At 40.6% G+C, this 20,078-nt stretch overlaps 2 protein-coding genes across 3 annotated transcripts; one reads left to right on the forward strand and one right to left on the reverse strand.

Annotated features, from left to right (window-relative positions):
• Nucleotides 1–352: 352 nt before the first annotated feature.
• RB195_014995 (uncharacterized protein) lies at nt 353–19,374 on the reverse strand (the record flags this gene model as incomplete). 2 transcript variants are annotated; one of them, XM_064205501.1, is made up of 15 exons in its annotated part: nt 353–499; nt 3,168–3,358; nt 3,822–3,902; nt 3,985–4,126; nt 6,682–6,744; nt 6,856–6,900; nt 7,450–7,494; nt 7,587–7,673; nt 8,171–8,215; nt 8,331–8,462; nt 10,100–10,171; nt 10,465–10,587; nt 11,616–11,785; nt 14,855–14,963; nt 19,354–19,374. In XM_064205501.1, the coding sequence occupies 15 exons, from the start codon at nt 19,372–19,374 to the stop codon at nt 353–355; spliced, it is 1,473 nt and encodes a 490-aa protein (XP_064061381.1). The 2 variants fall into 2 exon arrangements, with proteins under 2 accessions (XP_064061381.1, XP_064061382.1); XM_064205500.1 differs by lacking the exon at nt 19,354–19,374 and adding an exon at nt 17,578–17,604.
• Nucleotides 19,269–19,637, forward strand: RB195_014996 (uncharacterized protein; the record flags this gene model as incomplete). The annotated part of the gene is made up of 1 exon (XM_064205502.1): nt 19,269–19,637. One exon carries the CDS (start codon nt 19,269–19,271, stop codon nt 19,635–19,637), a length of 369 nt encoding a protein of 122 aa, XP_064061383.1.
• Between the last annotated feature and the right edge of the window lie 441 nt (nt 19,638–20,078).

Genomic DNA, 20,078 nt, shown 5'->3' on the forward strand with positions numbered 1-20,078 from the left:
TCATAGATTTTTTTTGATTTTGGCACTGTTCTATGAACAAATATACGAGCTAATGCATCAACCGGTTATAATTTGGGTTTTAATTTGGTGACAAAAGAAGCTTTTCCTTCCTCTTATCGAAGGTTACGTGTCAAATCCTTAACGGTCTCACGCTTCAAGGTTATCTCCACATTTTATTTTGCAAAGAAATTTAAGTATCTAAAAGCGCTTTTCCAAAATGCTTGCCTTCAACGGAATCCAGTCGTTTTTGCATCTTCAGAACTTGTACAACTGCAAAACAACTGTGAACTACAAGAATAGTGCTTTTTGCAGGTTAGCCCTTTCCACAAAGTTTTGTAGTGATTTTTCAGAGTTATAATTCCACATCCCCAACGGTACTCATATAAAACATGAAGCAGATTCCAAATGTTATTCCTAAAAATTGCAGAAAGGTGACAAGTAAGCTCTCGGCCATATTCACTTTCATCAGCTCGTTGCAGCTGTCCCGTATCTCTGGTATCTGAAAAAATGATTCCGTTAAAAAAGCATAACGATTTTTTGAGTGAAAAAACTAGGTGCGGTATCTTTGACTTCTCATGGATCACATCACCCCAGCAATCACGATGATCAAAAACGATAGAGTCAAAGAGAATCAAGAAAATGGGATCGCAATGAAAGAAATAATTTTAGGACTCTCGGACTTGATGGACTTTTCTCTCCCAGGGCGGACTTGTTGGTATTTGCTTCCGATCAGCTGATGTCATCATCTCATTGATGGTCCAGTTGAAGAAAGAAGCTATGTAAATGGCAGCATTCAGGAGCCGCTGTCACCACAACCCGCACCACGACCCGAAGTTTTTAATTGATTTCCTTGAGCTGTAGCCAAGACTGGTATTGATCGCCTTTATTAAACAACGGCTAACGTTTCGGCGTTATCGCCTTCGTCAGAGCCTGGAAAGTTCAAAGCCATTAGTGATTTATCCCCTCAAGCGCCTCATCACCCTACCGAAAGCATCCAAACGGTTGGCAAACTCAAACAGCAACACATTAGCTAGTACTTACCTCATTAGCTAGACTTGTTAACGCAGCAGACCACCACGTACCACAACTACGAGTCACAAGGGTTTTTATATATAGGGACCTCACGGCCCGCCCGTAGATCAAAACCCGCATAGGTCTTGATATAGGGATAACTCGTTTGTGATCGCAATGCACTCATCCTTCTTGTTCATTTTTGGACTTTTAGCGGTTCTTTTGACCTATCCAAGTGATATATTAAAAATGTATTAAAAACAAATATTAAACATCTAGCCGAAAGGTGCTAATTTCGTGCTGATACATTATTTCCGAGCGTATGAGAGTATGTGAGCATATGTGATGGTGTAGCGCTGTCGGTAAAAGGTTCGGTTGTGGTTGAAGGGCTCGAATCCGCCACGCTTCCAACCTAACCTTTTACCTATCTGGGATCGATAAATTGGTATCGATAAATTGGTACTCAGTTGTATAGGAGTATAGAAACACTACCTTGATACATCGCCTCCACAAGTCATCGCAAGGACGATTCTGAATTGAGGTCGAACGCGTAGACGCATCCCTTTGGGATTGATCAACGCCATATACTTCATATTTTATCTTTTATGTATGGGTAGGAAAAGTATCAGATTGTATCCAAGGATAAAGCAGTAAGATGGTGGTTTGCGTCTGGGATGGACCAACGTGCTCGACCTCAGCTCAAATCGTAGGGGTTAATGAATGCATGTTTGGTTTGCTGCGTTGCACTGCTATAAATCTGGCACTAACTTAGTGAAGCAAGGAAAGTGAAAACCTTCGTTGTCCTCGGATTTACTGTACTGCTAACATATTTCTATCTCACGTATACCAAGAAACTATTCAGGTTATGGTACCACACCTAAATTTTTCCTGATAGATGGAGAACCGGTGGAGAACCGCTCTAAGTACCAGAAACCGGCGAAACCAATTTAGCAAGATAATTAACTGTCGTCACCTATTTATTGTACTAAGTGGAAATCTCCGACAGTTCAAGTTGACCACGCGACAATAACTAACATCGATTTCCAATTAATTAAGTGGTTCTCCCGTAAAATGAATGTTCTATTCGTGATCAGTGGGGATGAAGATCCCTGAAGACCACCAACGGGAAAAATTGGGGTAGAGTATCACAATTTGTCTAGAATTAGAAATCAAAATACATTTGCCTGAATTTTGTAGCGCGATGGCGCCTTACACACGTCAAATTTGATTCTGTAATTGAAGACGTGTGCCCCATCCCTCTCTCTTTGTCCTACAAAATGCAATGTTTCTTGAATTTTTTTTTTCTAATGCAACACTTACATCCTCATAACAGATTAAATCATTTTCCATACTCTTCAGAAAGAATCAGTAGTCTATTCAATTTTTTTTCAGGTCCGGTCAATTTCAGGTCTACAATTAGAATATGAGCGCAATTCCTTTGCAAACATTGCTCATGAATTGTGATGAGATTTCTCTAATTTTTCATTCCCTTATCGACAATTGGTAACAATTATTGTTATAGTTTTGCACTCAAATGTGGTTATATTTTCAGCTTCCCTAGTAGTGTTCAGCTGGAAGATTATTGTCAAAATTTGAGAGTTGCAGAGGGAATAAATAGAATAGTAAATTTGCAGTGTTTTTAAAGCAATCCCTTCAGTTGTAAGACGTGAAAAGTAGACAGCTATGATGTGCAGAGGGAGATAAAATCTTCGGACGCGCAAGAAAACAGGACCAAAATGATGAATGAGGTAAGTTATCAGAAACGAAACGAAGTTTGACGTCATTGAGTGAAATGCTGAGACCATCACCAGACCAATGTTTTGAACATTTCGATACGCAACTTTTACAATATATTAGAAGTTTTGATGTTTTTCAGCGCGTTCATCACACTTGAACTTCCGTTCTGGCACTGTAATTTCGGAAATTTTCCATTCGTACGAAAAAAAAAAAACGGAATTTGCTGCTGCGATACACCCTTTGATTCTCACATCCGTCGAAATTTGAGCTTTATCAAAATTTTCAGCCTTTACCCTCAGTTTTGTTCTAACTGGTCCTCAATTCTCGGGGAGAAATCTGCTGAGAAAAACGCACATTGAAGGACATAGTCAGCTGCAAGAAAACATGCAATGCGGATGTAAGTAAACAACAGCTCTTACCAGCGTGCCAAGAAAGATGTACAGATACATCCCAGACGATACAGAGAAAATGTAGTCATCATAACCTTCGTCGACATTATCCAGCAACACACCACAAACGAATCCGAGATAACTGAGAAAAATTGGTATCAGATTGTAGAGCATAGCACGACGAAAACCAAGGCCGGAGTTGATAAGTATGGCGAGAGTTCCTGAAACGAATCCAAAAACGCATAGGATAAAATGAGTTCTATCAGCCGATTTCGAGTACATGAGACTCCTTTCCTTGAATGCGTCAGGAAAGCACAAAATATTAACCGATGAACAGTTTATACTGTAAGATAACCACCGATGGACTGTATTGTTAGCTGACGGTAATACCATATGCTAACAGAACTCCTCATACGGTTCCGTCCCATCACAAATTCTTCAGCGGTGGTGTAACGCATCAACAAAATGTGAATAGGTGTACGAACAAGTCTTCCTTTAAAGGATACATCAAAGTTTTTACAATGGGTACTTCTTCTGAATGATTGCTTCTTTAGAGAGTGAGACAACTCACAATTATCTTGTGAAGAAAAGAAAAGAAAAATTGAAATAATAGCATCTGGAGGAAGAAAGGTCAGAAGGGGGGAAGAAAATCCGTATTTATCTAAATAAGGTTCAAAGACTGACCCAATTCCTGAGGAAATTGCTGCGACACGACGGCAATCCCGATACTCATACCACGAAGAAGACTGTCAGAAAAAGCAGCACCTAAAAGTGCTTGCTAAATGTTGACGTTTTTGTTCTCGTTTGTTCGATCTATTAGTCAGAGTGTGGAACGCAGTGCACTTACCCATACTCATTCCATCAACGAAGTTGTTGGCACTGGAACCAAAAATGATCATATATGCCACACTGGCTACCTCGATCGACGACGGATCGATGACGTGCTTCTCGACGATCTTCACCGACACCGAAACTTCGTCGTCGCTGACCTGCATCCTGTATTAGTATGTGGCGGCTCAGTAACTTATGTGATGCAATCTGGTCAAAACGTTTGCAATTATGGAGAAGCATCGTGCAAGGGCGGTTACGTACAAGGCGGAGCCTTTCCCAATCGCTCGCAGTGACTGGAAATATGTCGCTGCTATGCGGCTAGCGTCTAGCTTCCACGTTTAAGGTATGACTGAGAGCGAATTCTCCCGCGTTAATCTCTGCTGTGGAATTGTCGTAAACTCAATTGATTAAATGTCCGATATCGCTAAGATAAACTTAGGGAAAAATGGAAGAGGCCGACTGTACTTTCAAATGTTGCTGAATGTTGGCCGCACACCAGGGGTCAGAGCGTCACTTTCTCTTGTCGCTACCCACATGAGTACTAATGCCCGCGTTAGCAGCAGTATTGCATTGGGGGTCGTGGGTAAAACCTGGTTGTTGCTTGCACGTGGTGGCCCTGCTTTCACTAAACGGAATCGGACATTTGAGTGTACGTATTTGGAACGCACAAGTCAAGTAACCTGCACAGTTATCCAGCGCGGAATTCCCGTACATTGCTAAAAGGTGCTGTCGTTAATCACAAAGATCATAATCTGAAAGGTCAACTGCTCCGAGGGAGCAAAGAATCTTTGGCCACAGCCATTTCGTTTCGTCACGTTGAACTGTCGAAGACTGTTGTGTAAACTCCAACAAAGTGCTCTTTCGACTATTACTACATGTCTTTGTGTCGTTTGCATCGCTACAGGAAACACGCATCAAAGACCGTCCTGTCATCAGTATCAGATACATTATCTACTGCGGCAGTGCTGATGAAAAGAAGATAGGGCGCTGCGCGATACCTGTGAGGAACGACAAAAACAGGGTGGAGGAAATTGGTTCAACGTCGTCTAGGGACACCTTTGTACGATTACTGAGTCGGAGAGTAAACTTTGGATCGTAAATTGGCCATGCACCTACGGAAACCGCTGAGAACAAGAATAAGGACGCCTTCTATGATGAACTCAATTCGTTGATGTCTTAAAGGCATCACGCCACGAATGTGGAGTGGTACGGATTTCAACAGGGGGGTAATATCATGCAGAAAGGATTGTGGGTTTTCGACAAATCGCAGGAAGGGCGGGGCGCAATCTTGCGCATTACAAAAAAAGCCGTCGTGAGAAACAGCGTTCCGGGGTGGCCCGTTTACACTGATACAGGGGAGGATGAAGGACTCGCCCTCTTTCCCACCTTCTGCGATTCAGTATAGGCATTACCCAGCTGAAACCCGTACCACCCCAGATTCGTGGGGTAATGCCTTTAAATAGTCAACTGCATGTGGTCATCGCTGGAATAGACACGGAATCGAAAATGAGTCTTAAACTACAGTTCTACAGTATGAAAGTTGTAATCGGTATCTTTAATGGAGTGCACGTCAAATAACGGAACCGCCTGGTGAGCAGGCTACCTATGTGAACAGACGGGCCTGTTCATATCTTCCACGTTTGAGAGGAATCATTGACACCATCAGCTCATGTGGGAAGGGCTAACACTTTTAACGCCTGAGGCGCAGCGGAAGCGGGGGATGAGGACTTTAAAACTTCAGCACCGACTACGTCCTGACAAGGAGTATTCTTCATTCGGATATCCGAAAATCCATAGCCGTTTGGGACATTGAATTCGACTCCGATCACCGTCCAGTTCTTCGTAGCTTCAAGATACGGTTGTACAAGAGGAACTGAAGAGTTATTCCTCAACCGAAAATCGACATGGCAGCTCTGAAAGACGAAAAAGCAGAACGAAATTCCGCCAATAACTGTTTATTCATGTTGGGGCACGGATCACGAAGAGACTTTCCGATGCACATTTGTTCACAAATTGTATCCAGGAACACGAAATTCCCTGTTCTAATGTAGCGGAAGAAGTTCGCTTTTCCATTTGCAAAAGCAAAATCCCCGTATGATTGTGTACGTGCAATCCGCAACACTGGCAACTTCAGCCAGAAAAAGCGTCCGAAAAGGAAGTTTGGTAATCAGTCGCAACAACCGACCATGAGGTTGCATGAGACCTGCATGAGCAAATGGACATAAAGAGTGGATGTGTTGGAAAAAGCGTGGGATGACAAGAAGCCGCGGAAAGCATATGATTTACTCAAACGGTACAGCGGCAAGCTGGGAGTCGTCTTCAGCCCTCAACAGTACCAGAGGAGTGGCTGTCGGTGAAACAACCTAACCTGAACCGGCAAGGGCCATCAGGTCATAAACTCGAGCACGTTTATAAATATGTAAGCGTGTAAACGGCTGTCTCCGAGGCGGTGCGGTGGAGCGTAGCGATTATGATCGAAGGAGGACCCTCATTGACAACACTCATCGCTGCAGTTTACAATGGTCCCACCTCGACCCCAACTGCTAGCGCTGCGCTTTGAATGCAGCCGCTTCAGCAATTGAACTGAGCTTCATGTTCTATTCACTCAACTTTATCAATGAGCAATCAACTAAACCCGCAAATTCGAAATTTCAGTGTACTGAAAGACTGATTTCGATAGAACTCTTACTTAATTCATAATAAGAAAACAGACCGTCCTTTTCTGCACTGCCCCTGGAGGATCTTCTACACATGGAGGTTTCGCAACGGATAAAGCCTAAAAGTAGAACAGAAAAAGAAATTCGCAGAAATATTCTTTACCAATTATGCTATCTTGTTTTTGTTTCGTTACAGAAAAACTGCCATGAGGTTAGATTTCCAAACCTACCTTGGAGACATCGTTTTGTACAACATCGAGGAAGTGATTTTGATTCTGCAATTAGTAAGTTACTTGAAGTAAACCAGGTACACTTTGCAGAACATAGTACAGAGTGTGTTCAAAAAGTAATATACTACAGTTTATTCCTGTAAAAATACATAATAAACTTTTCTAACTCAGACACTGCAGCTGCTATCATTGCACCGTTGGATCTAGCACTTTTTTCCATTTTTCAAAGAAGCCTTTTTTTCTCGTCGGCTTTGCGCCGGTGTTTCGAAAAAGTCTCTTGGCATTGTTTTTGTTTCTGGTTAACCTTAGGTAACACATTTTTTCCAGCGACCTCATCAAACTCACGGCTAACGGTTCTTATCCCCGTTTATATTACAAAACCGGTTATAAATATTTTCAGCACTATCTCTCGAAAAGGAAACATTTGATTCGCTAACGACGCATCCAATTCCAGACAACGCAACGTTTTATCGCTTGCTATCGTCCCGTCCTCTGATGACGACAACTTGAATTTTGAGCCGTTAAACACTTTTCGTATTTTCCGGACAAAATTGTGACGTTTTGCTTTTTGGATTTCTCTTATGAGGCACGAACCCGAGATAAATCGTTGTTGACAGTCTCCAGAAAGTCGTTTCGCGTCTGAAAACATTGAAACGGTGATGTTGTGTATAGATGGAAAGGAAAGACAAATAACAGAAATTTAAAGCAGCAAATAAGGAAGAAAAGTTTACATTGCATTCGCTCCCCCGACGGCCTGCGTCTCTGATCTCGATTGCGTCCACGGCGCTCATAACGGCAAAACGACGACGAGTAGAGAACTGAAATGACGAACAACAATGGAACAAACCAGATAGCCTCATCGCTCACCTTTTCAGGCCGAATTTTTTTTTTACCTACGAGCAATTGAACATATAGAGCATGTTCAGCATGCTTGAAATGGAGTTTACTAAAACGTCAAGATAAGAAAGATTAAAAGATTTTCCAAAGAAATCCCAGCCAGGATCTTGATATTGCAGACCAGGGCATTATTAACACCCCCCTCAATTAAAGGGGATGCCATTTGGGACGCATTAACAAAGTCTTTCATACGATATCAATATATTATGCAGCGGTAGAACTGCTTTTTCTTTTTTCAAAACATCAACTTTCGTGAATATCTTCATTTATGATCCTCTTGTTCGAATCTCCTACTTTGAGCCAAAGTCTTCAGGCTCCGGCTTCAGGCCGAAACTCGAAATTATTTCAAAATCAGTTTTTTAAAGGTGATCTCAACTCTTCGAATAAAAACATTTGAATCCAATGTTGCAGCGCTTACCGTGCGAGCAAAAGCATTGTTCAGCATAGCTATTTCGACTTCTTCCTGAAAAAAAAGTTCTCGGATTTTCTTCAAGAAAAGCATAAGCAGTCTATTGAAGGCAGCAAGAAAAGTGTGCTTTTGAGTGATGTGAAAATGAAAACATGGATCTAGACCTTACCGCTAATTCAGCCTTCTCCTTGTCTTGGTCCACTCCTTTAGTCGTAACAGTGCTTCTCTTCGTTTCTCCGTTTTGGCCGCAATTCGATGCCGAGATACTTGTGAGAGTAGTCTCTTCGGTAGAATGACGCGCCTATGCGGAAAACGAGGTAGTGGTTCAACGAAATCGCCCACCGTTCAATTGATAAATGACATTGTTTCACCTTTTTAAAGCAAATCAAAAATCTGCTACTTTTGGCGCTGTTTTTACGATGTATAAGGGTTAAAGTGCATGGTAATCCCTATGGAAATGTGCCTACTCGTTCGAATTCAATTCGGAATCGTTTGAGGTTCATGAAAGCGCATGCAGCCTCTGCAATGACTGCAGTAGCTACCCGATGCGTCGAGCCAATCTTTTTTCCTCATATACAAGTCTGGTACCAATTTAATTGCCCGGAAGGGATGAAGGGGATCGATGACACTAGGGCGAGCTCGAACGTCCGATCGACTGTGCAGCCGCAGCAGAACCTTTTACCGACTACGCTACGCCCACTTATTATGTATATACATATACAGTTACACAGTTACAGTTACCCGGACACAGTTACATCCGTTTTACACAAGGAACGAGAATATCTATTTTGCACCGACCAGCTCAGACGTCGCATTTCACAAAATTACGTATTAGAATGTAAGTGCAGTCCTAATTGTGCTTTACACCGCAATGATAATCAACCTTCATGAAAACATAAGTGAGCACAGGATTCTACCCACCCATCCCACGTTATTTATACTCGAGCGAATGAGAGAGTTGATTTTTGATTTTTGGACTCGTTATGTAGTTCTTTTCCTTTTGAAACTGGGAAGTGACTTTAAAAGTCGTTTCTTTGAGGCAGCGTATCAGGAAATTGACAATGCTAAGATCCAGCCAAATAGACAGTGATAGTTTACGAATATGAGCATGTTCGCACTCAGTTTCCAATAGTTATCCACCAATAGTAGGACAACGGATATTTGCACAATGGTGACCTGGAGCGCCTCTGCGATTGCTCAGCGATTCTGCTTACTTCAAAGGCAGCGTGTTATGATTTTGATATCATGCGGAACCCACAGCAAACGCGTAGAGCTTGGGTAGTAAATTGTGGAACTCGGCTTAGTTACGCTTATCTTTTCTTGATCGTTGTAAAGAATGGCGTGAAAACCGCTTTAGTTCCTACCAAGTGCGTTAGAAGGTGCCCTTACATACATGTTCGGTCCCTTCAGCAGCCTATTCATTAGTTTTATTAGAAAAGGTTGGTGAGAGTATGTACGTAACTAACTCGGACCACTCCTACTTACATTCGGAGCGTGCACAAGAACGACGTTTTCCGTGCCGCTTTTTACGACGATTAGAGGAGGATGAACGGAGCCACGCTGGGTTCCGCATTCTACTACTCGAACTCTACGCTTCTGCTGTGGGTTCCGCATGACGTCAAAATCGTGCTGTTTTTAACTGCATTAGTTGGTTTGCAGACGTTCGACGACAACAGAGTTACTCGAGGTCCCTCTTGTCGTGTAAAAGGTTGCATCGTTGGGGGACCGCTGCAACCACGGGCATTTCTTGGACTTTTTTCGATTGCAAGGCGCGGTTATGCTCATATCATTTTCGATTACATCCGTATCTATTGGCTTGAAGATCCCAATGGTCAATACAGTAGTACGCTGCCCCTGAACGAAGACGTGCCGCACGAACAATCATTGAGAACTGTTGGTCACTACAGATCAAATATAAAAGTGTACAGCTAGACTTACCCTCATCTGAGGAGTGTTGTTCATAATCGATACTATCGTCGAGGTGTGCACTCTCCGTTTTGCTTGTCTGCGCTGAAAAATTCTAGATTTTTAGCACCAGGCCAGCTAATTGCAATTAGATGAGTTGCCATATATTAACAGCATTTAATTCGAGAAAATAGAAAAAAAAGGAAAATCCATAAAGCGTAGTCCAGTAAAAACGAACATGAACAAGACTTGAACAATCTCTATTCATATACACTTCATCCAACTTGTTTTCTTTCTTACTGTGAACCATACCCGCAAAAACACAAAAGCATTAATAGTCTTTTCTGACTAGAATTCAGAGCGCGTGTGCGATGTGAAGAAGGAAAAGAGCAACGAACCCTCCGGAACTCTAACGCGTACTGTAGAATCCTGTCAACCGAGAAGAATGTGTAGAGCGCGCAAACGATGATCGCAGATTTCGAGTGGTAGTTGAAGTCGTCCAGTTGGGTGAGATGAAAAGCCTAGAACAGCCACTATTCCACAATTTCCTCGAAATTCTTTTCATTTGCAGCTAAGAAGAGAGTGAAACTTCTTCTTTTCGAAACTACATCTCTGAAAGCTATTCTCAAACATCCACACAGTAGAAAATCGTCGTATATCTTCTTCACTACGATTTTGCACTTCAGGCTCTTTTCATTTTAATCCTTTTTTACGAAGCGTACGAAGCGAGAAGAGTCTTCTCCAATATAGTTAAGTGCTGAAAACTTGCGCTTCATACGTTGATTTTGAGAAGTATTTGCTCCGGATTCTTTGTTTTAGGGAATAAATCCATCTCTACGTTCGTCATTTCCAAGATTATTGATGCAAGTAATACCGCCCTAATTTTGTGCCCTTGCTTGATTTCCTTTATTCTTCCTTCTCTTTTCGTTTTTCCTTGTTCTCTTAATCTGTTTCGATTCTCAACTTTGTTACAGAATTTTAGTTTTGCTCTCATAAAGTTTATATTTAAAAAAACGGGTCTAAGTTTCCCTTTGCAATCAGAAGGAAAATCTTATTTTCGGTGCACGAGCTGTATGAGTATTGATGAAAGTTTGTGATTGTAGCATTTCGACGAAAATGAACGGCTAAGTATTCACGGATCCTCCTTACACATTCCGCTCGTGTCCATCGTGAAACTTGAAAGAAAATTATTCAAATTATTCAAAGTGGAATCTTATACTTGTGCGGAGACGATGAACCGTTTTTTGTTTTGTTTTGCCATGAGTTCGTGAGGAAAACAGATGTCAAGTATAAAATATTAACGATGTAGAAACCCAAACGTATTCAGAATAATAGCATAGTCTACAGCAAGGTGCAGAAGCTCGTGTATATTTTTTCTTCGCAAAGTTGTAGGCGCTGCATTCTGCAATTCCAAACCGTTACAATCTTGCTGTCACAAAAATTCAGCAATTCTCGCTGAACAATGCACGAAATATAGGATTAAAATAGAGGGGGTTCTATGTAAAAGGAACATTTGATACTCAATGAAGCAAACATTTAAGAATCCCACCTGTGGAATCATGATGAACATAGATGAGCCACTCAGGGCACCAATACCAAGAGCGATGAGAAAAATCATAGTCCGCTCGTAGAGAGCTTTACTGAGACACGGTAAAGCCAACATTCCTAGAGGTGCCGAGAACGAGCATGCAGAAATTATCACCATACCAAGTGCCCATGCTGTAAGAAATTTGTAGAGAAAAAGTGATTGAGTATTTGAGGGTTGAGTAAGGCACCATCCAGTAGAATTTTAAACAATGATGCGAGTTTATTAGGATGTTAATTGAAAAGTTGGAGCACGAGGGATAAATATGTAGTGAGGTGAGATTCGCCTCACCGCTCGACTCACTTCTGGAAACGTAAAGAAAAGAGAAATCTCAATCGTTCCACTAAATAATCGTCATTTTTTCTTAGATGAACTCATGTTTAAATTGCAGGAATCCGCGGGAAAATCTAGATTTGTGGATCACGGGATCAGGGCTGGTTCCGCTCATCCGTCGCTGGTCGTCGTAAGAAACGTGCGTGGAAGACGACGTTTGTCAAGACGATTTCAACTGCAACGCGCCACCCTCGTGCGCCAATCAACAGGCGGCTAAGGGGACGGGAACGCGTGCATAGAGGAGCGTTCTGACGTACCTCGTAATAATAAAAGTAGTTCCCACGCCGTTTCTTACGACCACCAGTGGAGAATGAGCGGAACCATCCCTAATCTCGCAACCTCAACCCCATCTCTAGCTTTTCTTGCGGATTCTTTCACCACGTCAGATTCGTGGTATACTGTTTTCAAAGACCAATTCACGACATTTGTCAGGAAAGCAAACAGAAATCATCGGCATATGACAATTTTTTAAATCCAAACTTGTAAAGGCATCAAAAGACTGGTCAAACTACGAGATTTTGTAGATTTTGATGTTCTAAAAGGCAGTGATGAACACAAAAAATCAATGGTGAAAGATTTACGCTAGCAAACTTTTTTTTTTGAAGAAAAAGTCTAAGAGTTTGTTTTGGAACCAAACGAAAAACGTCTTAAAATCAGACTATACCAATGTGTGGACGCAATGGGACTGGCAATCTGCAGCTAAAGCAAGTACAGGAATGAATTCCCTTAGAATATAATAACAGTAGTGTAGTATATGTATATGTATATAGTATATATATAGTGATATAATATAATATAATTACACACTATAGCAATCAAATATGCATAAGACCACACTCTTTAACGACTTTGGAGACGAAAACAACGGAATCGAACGTGATGGAGAAGTGAGCTTTCTGCTGTTAAGCTCTTCTCCTTGGAAAGTGTGGCGAAGTAATCGCTTGCACTGTAGCGAACTTTTGAGCGTCTCAAAAACCGGAATCTCTTCCGTGAAGGATATTTAGCAGTTTATTCAGTAGAGCAGACCAGCCAACTTTTCATGTTTTCGCGCTACATACACATAATTGCATAGAAAGGACTATGATTATTGGATTCGTATTTACAGACGATAGTTTTAGGTGCTCATAATGTTATAGAATTGTTGCTTCTTCACCGCTCAGATACAGGCGCTTGAAGTGTTCTGGACTTAAAACAATTGTTATCTTAAGGTCGATAGATAAAAATCATCCGAAATGCACACATGGAAGATAGTATCGCAAACGAAACGCACAATAAATTACAACAACAAAAAGGTGGCGCACGCGCGAAGTCCTTGGTCGGTGCGTGCAATGATCTGAAGGTTTTTGAAAAATGATAGGTGATTTCGAAAACACCAGATTAATGGCGTTGTGTCAGGATGGCGTCACTAAAGCGTTGAGCACAGCGGCGATAATGTATAAGGTGCGTAGTTTGCTAGAATCACAGCGAAAACGCGAGCCAAAGCCTGGAGATTCAGGAAGGAGAGACTTCAATTTAACGACGCACACCCTAAGATGCAGCAAAATGGAAGCCTGAGGTCGATTTTATTACCTTCACGTATGTAAAGGATGGTTCCGTATGATAATTTCACCAGTAGTCCACACTACTGGCGGTTTTACTTCGACAATCCTGCGAGTGTAAAAAGTTGTCTCGTTGGTGAACTGAAACTTCTGATTTCCCGAGTAATAGGTGGTATGTTGCCACCCTCAACATTTAGCTTACACTGCTTCCGCCGTAATGGGAAGAACTGAAAATACAAATGTTTCCGGACTGTTAACTCTAGATGTATGCGATATAAAAAAATCTGATGGGAGATCGTATGTTCTACAAGAACATTTTTCCAACCTTTCTCCAAAACTGTGCATGTTTGACAGAATTTTGATTATTCTTAACTTCTTAGAAAAAAGAGCGTTCTACATTGTCATCGACTCCGAAAAATCAGCATCAGAATTCTAAAAGTAGGTTTCTAAAACTTTCTTCCACCAGAATTTTTTTACACCGTTAAAGGAAAGGCTTAAAGGGAAATTTGGTGTAAATTTCCTTCAATCAGTAAGCAGAGTTCGAGAGTAGAGAAGCAGCTGATCAATTCACGAAACAAAGCAACTCTTTACATTCGTACAGGAGGTGAAAAGAAATGAACATGAATGTTGAAATTACGCAGCATAACCACCCTTAGCATGTTAGCACCAACCAAAAGGGTTGTGGGTGATAAAATCTATCTCACTCCGCTATTCGCATATGCATAAAATACTGTTTAGTCTGGTAAACTAACCGGTCCGGCCCCTTCTGAACCATCTATTCTCAATATTAGCTGTAGAGGGTGTTTTGCACTATCGTTCAATATTGTCTTTTTCTCCGCAAACGGTGACCTATTTGCGAAGTCTGGAATATTTCCTCAGGAAGAAAGAAACCTTACATGCAGATGGAGTAGAAAACTGCATTTCTTCTCTTCATTTACCGTATCTGCATGTGCAACCAAGATTGACGTTATACTTCAATCATTGCAGCGCGAAAGCAAAAATAATGTGAAGAAGTGCCATGAGCGGGCGATGCAGGCCCCTATCCAAAGAAAACGCGATTGGAAGGAAGATTTGGCATGAAATAAAAGCTGAACGACGTCCGTGTTGTTTTTGAACGTGGAAACAAGAGATAAGGGCAATGTTTCCACGTCAAACTCAATTTGATCTCCTAGAATTTCCCTTTAACTGCCTTCCTGTCAACAACGGCATAAAATTGAAAGGGAACATAACTCATACTGTGAAGGGTAACCACAACAGATCAAATGCAAAAAGAGCGGAAAAACGCAGAACGAAGAAATTAAGGACGGATAGTCTTTTTTTGAATATACCTACTTTGCCATCGTTCCGGCTTTTCCATCTCCTGAAGCGCTTGCGTGTAGTTAGAGAGTTTGGCAGCTCGAAACGCCTCTCCAATGACATCATGGATCAACTCACTCGCATTCTGAAATGATAGCGACGTTTTAGTCGTGTATTCTTACTATTCTTATTTAGTTGACCATTCCGTAGCTCTTCTTTTCTATCCAAAGTAGCTCGTGATTCGTGTGGATAAAACAAATGTTTTCGGGAAAAAACTTTCTAATGAAACATTCATAACATAGAGTTATGAGCTGTGACTTGGTAAAAAGCATAGCATGATGACTCCTGAATTATTCATAGTTTTTTTTTTTTTTTGCGAGAGATTTTGATCAGAAATCAAATTCAAAAGGTGTACGCGATATTGCCATATTTTTCACTCGTTAGTCGATGGTTGAAAAGGAAAAAAAGGATAAAATGATTAGTTGTGGTCAGTCTTTTTGGGAATACACCTACGCGTTTAACTACAATTCGGAATGGCACAAGATTTATGGACTCATGTGCAGCCTACACTTCTGCAAAGAAAATAAGCATGGATTCGAATTGAGATAACTGAGTCTCGCAAATCCACCGCTTACATCGAGTTGTTATAAGGAATCGATTTCCCACGTTCGAAGATGTGGGTTTAAGTGGTGAAGTTGTGCTGAATGTTGTCTTCTTCAGACAGCTGCCATCTGCCACCAGAGAGCCCTAACCCCAGCGCTGCGTCTAGTCATGTCAGTGTTTTTATCTTTCCAGTGAAATCAGGTACCAACGTATCGACCACGTATGGTTAGCTGGCCATGAGTCGGGTTTCGAACTAGTGATTATACTGTCACAGTGGGACCTCTTGCCGTCTGCGCTACACCCGCTCCATAAGGGAAAGTGTTCAGAAAATGTCAGAACGTTACTGTCCAGACTGAATCTTACTAATGCGTTAGATGTGATGCCTTCAATCTTGATCCATTAGGTCAAAATTCCTGGTGGTGCGGATCTCACAGTAATGAGAGTGCAGAGATGTACATTCGCCTTGATAAAGGTTCAGCGGAAAGCCGAGAAACACTGCAGAAATTAAATTTGAAAGTTTTTTGCGTTTGATTATGAAAAAAGAGGCACAACCGAGGGGATTACATTTTTTGAATCAACAATAAAACCATTAAACTTTTAATTAAACGTAGAAGCGACTCAACATCCTACTACTTAAATCTTATCATGACACGCTCTCACCAACTGTCAGGCGACAAATAGATGAAACTCGTTCTCAACTATTAAAATCATTAGTTTTTCCTCTCTTGTTAAAATAAACTATCGTGTTCATCTGAAAAAAGTCGTAGACGACAAAATAAAAATCTTTGTTAATATTTAAGTTTATTTAAAAATTGAGTCTAGTGGAAGGTTGGGTAGATCACAACAGAACAACGTGGTATTTGGGAAGAATATTGCAAGGAAACTCTTGTTGAAATTGAAATTAACCGTATTTTTCAAAGGTTCTTTGTTTACATTTACCTCTTACTGTTTTTTACTGCAGCCTATTCCAGAATGAGTTGAAGGAGTGTTTATCAATTTAAGATCGGTACCAATCTTGGCTACAGCTGAAGCAAATCAGAAAAAACGTTTATCAGTTGTGTAAAAGTTCCCGTCATTCCTTTACTCTTGGCATAATCAATCCAAGAATTCGATTGATAATGTCAAGCAATAACATAGTAAAAGATTGTTGACAGTCTTTACTAGGGCTGACGTTTCGGCGTTGTCGCCTTGGTCAGAGCCTAGAAAGTCAGAGCATTTGCAACATATCCTCTCCAGTGTCTCATCCGGAACAAGTCATCATCATCAAAAATATCAAATGGTTTATCAGTTGGTTGAACTTCGACATTGCCATGCTTCAACGATGCGATCCTTTAGTTTAAAAGTGTTTTCCTTGTACACATAAGTAAGGCATCATCATTTACTGTGTAGTATGTTTGTTTACTTTTGAACTTCGAATCGACGTGGTACTGCGTTCAAAGATCACGTTATCAAAAACGACTTAGAAGAGATCATTGATTGTTGCTTCAGTTGCTGCACCTAACTTCTCGATTTATGTTGGTTATGAGATTGAGAGCTATGATTCTCACTTCCAACGTGGGAAAACAGATAAAAGAGGTGGTTCGGGGGAACTCTAAGACAACCAGCGAAATTTGAGAAACCATTTCTTCCCACTGTTCTTTCGTTATATGTAGATAGCAACGGGGTTTCGGAGATTCCACAGTATTGTTTCCATTAAACCCACATGTATCTATAATACACATTTGCTGGAAAAGACATCCAGTGAATCTTTCTGGACAAATGTAAAAAAAAATCCATATAAGTGTAAAAGTGTAAAAAATCACGGGCAAATCTCAGTTACATCTGAGACGAACAACGTTAAAATCGTATCCGTCTGTTAGCGCAAAGACACGCAGAAACAACTACTGCATCCATAGAGATACTTTTGCACGATTAAGTGGTTCATGATACATTTCATTTAAGATTTTAGGATTGGTACAGCGGAAGACAGGAGAAGTGTTCTGCAGTCGCACTTCAACTAATGATCACAAAAAGATTAGTAATAAAATTACTAGGGGAAATTTGAGAAGGAACAGTAATAAAATTTGCATAAAAATTAGCAAAATTTGGTTAGCAACGCTATAGACGAAGAGACTCTAAAAGAACTCTTAATGGAATGCAAAAAAGATGCAAAAAACCTGGAGAGATAAGTTGATTTGGAGCATCTACTCCATCATCCAGGCAAATATCTGCGGACAGAAGGTGTTCGTTTAGTCCAAGAGCGCAGACGTTAAGGAAACATAAATGTTAATGATATGTTCCAACAGTAAAGAACAGAACAGAAGAAACTTGGGAGGAATCTAGCCTAGGTGTGACGTACCTCTTTTTCGCTGAACTGCAAACATTCGATGAACAATTCGTTAGTTCTAGTCATTCGCTTACTTTTGTTTTTAGCGCTTTTTGTAGCCACTTATAATCACTTCACTTATCTCTTCTTGAGAATCGTCAATGTTAAACGACAGATGCAAATACATACGAATCAATGTAGGATTATAATAATAAACATGAAATGTAATAATATAAAGAATCAGAAGTTTCTGCGACACCAAGCCACACCGTGAGCACTTTCTTCCCACAGAATCACGATCTCAGTTTACAGTGAGATCGCAACTACAATCTATTAGGCATAGCTGGGAAATTTAAAACATTGGACATGACTCATCAGCAAGGAATTCTACGGAGTAGACCCAATCCAGGTGAGGTGCAACCTTAACTGGCGAAAAAACGGTGAAAAATGTTTTGAATGATTCTCCTCATGCTACCATGAAGATGACCTAACAGAGTACAGGAAAATCTAAAATTAGTGAACTTTACAAAAACGGAATTCCTGAAAACTGAGTATATAAGTGTTCAATAGAAAAAAAAGATTTTTTTCGTAATAATAATAAAAGGTTCACTAAAGCCTTTGCCTATTCCATCTTTAAGATGAATGAATGGATTAGATCAACAGCATTTCTCTACATATTTCTAAGAGTAAACAAAATGAAATTAGTAAGTAGTAGTTCCCTCTTTTATACTCATAGATAATCAATTTCTCAGCAGAAATGATCTAAAACTTCCTTGGAATTTTTAGATATGGAAATAAAGGAATGCTATGCGCCACTTAAAAGGTTCAGAGTTGAAAAAGCTGAACGCCCAGCCCTTTGGGCTCGATTTTGCCATGAAACCGTCGAGCACTCTGCAGAAGTGATCTACAGTTGGAATCTGCAGGTTTTTCGTATCTGCATTTGAACAGCTTATCAGGATGAAAACACCGTACAATGGATTGATCTGGTACAATGTGGAAACCCACAAATGTTCCCGATTTTCGCGTTCATTAGTGACGAAAACTACACCATCTCTTCTAATGAATACAGAGCCAACCCTTTCCCAATTTTTCTTGCAGGTGTCAAGATCAGGAAAATGAACAACATAGTATCTGTTCCAGATTCGATGCTGAAGAAAAAGGACAGCGATATAGATCTATCTACGCAGAACGACTGGCTCATTCCAAGGTGTTAACACGATGTTCACGAGCGATTGAGGAGGTGACAAAAGCTTACGATCCGGATAAGGAACTTTTGCCTTCTGAGTTAATTCGTACTCATTGTGAACAAACTCTTAGTGAGGCGGATAATCAAGGAAGCTTCAACAGCATGTTAAATATTAACAAAACGTTTTTAGACAGTACAGAGGAGAATAAGAAAAAGCCAACGTTTTAGAAACAAATAACGTGCAAAATAAGCAAGCATACACTTTACAAAGTACCAAGCTTTGCATCATCCGGATTAGTAATTCTTAGCCTAAATTCTTCAGAAACTACTCTTATTAAAAGCATCCTGCTAATGGAATGCATAGACAGAATTTGTCCTCATGCTACTCATTCACAAAGGAAGGGAATCAGTGTATATTTTTCTTTTTATCTGGAAACTTACCACTGCGTAGTAATTCGACATGGGTGTGGACGCTTGACTGGAAGAACTCAGGCCACGCCCCTACCGTCTGCCGCGCAAACACAGCGGATGATGGCGCTGCGAGGTTCATCGCCACGCTAAGCAACGTTTCGACGCTTGGCGATGAATGGGAGGAGTCCTTGGAGTTGAACAAGGTGGACAGATATTGGTGCTCTGCTCAGCTGCTAGAGACACCGCCAGGAAAACGGCTAGAATTTGCTGCTTCGTGTGACAATTTCACTGACATACTGGCTAGCAATGCCTAGCAGCAACGAATAACTAAGTGTGATCACTGATATGTCAATGTTGTTATCTGTTAACTGGATGATTTGCATAATATGCACTATTTATGCAAATATCGAGTAGTCTTGTAAAAACATCCAATTAAAACAAACAAAAACAAAAACAAAAGAACAAATAAAAAAACAAATGGAAGACACCAATTATCACAGTTTATTTCAATTCATTCAGTTTATCTACACTAATTCGGTTCATCTATTTGGGAAACAATTCTGATATTTTGAATATAGAAAATGCAGATGACTACGTCTAATTCATACAACACAAAAGATGAAACGATTTAAGTGAAAAATATAGGGCATTGAAAAAAGAAGAGCAAGAACGGTTCTGGCACTTCAAAAAAAAAGATCGTTGAGACCTTGAATTAATAGGAGTTACAAAGTCAGGGTCAATGATCACAGACGGAT

Source organism: Necator americanus, chromosome V (genome assembly GCF_031761385.1).
Source record: "Necator americanus strain Aroian chromosome V, whole genome shotgun sequence".
Lineage (NCBI taxonomy): Eukaryota > Metazoa > Nematoda > Chromadorea > Rhabditida > Ancylostomatidae > Necator > Necator americanus.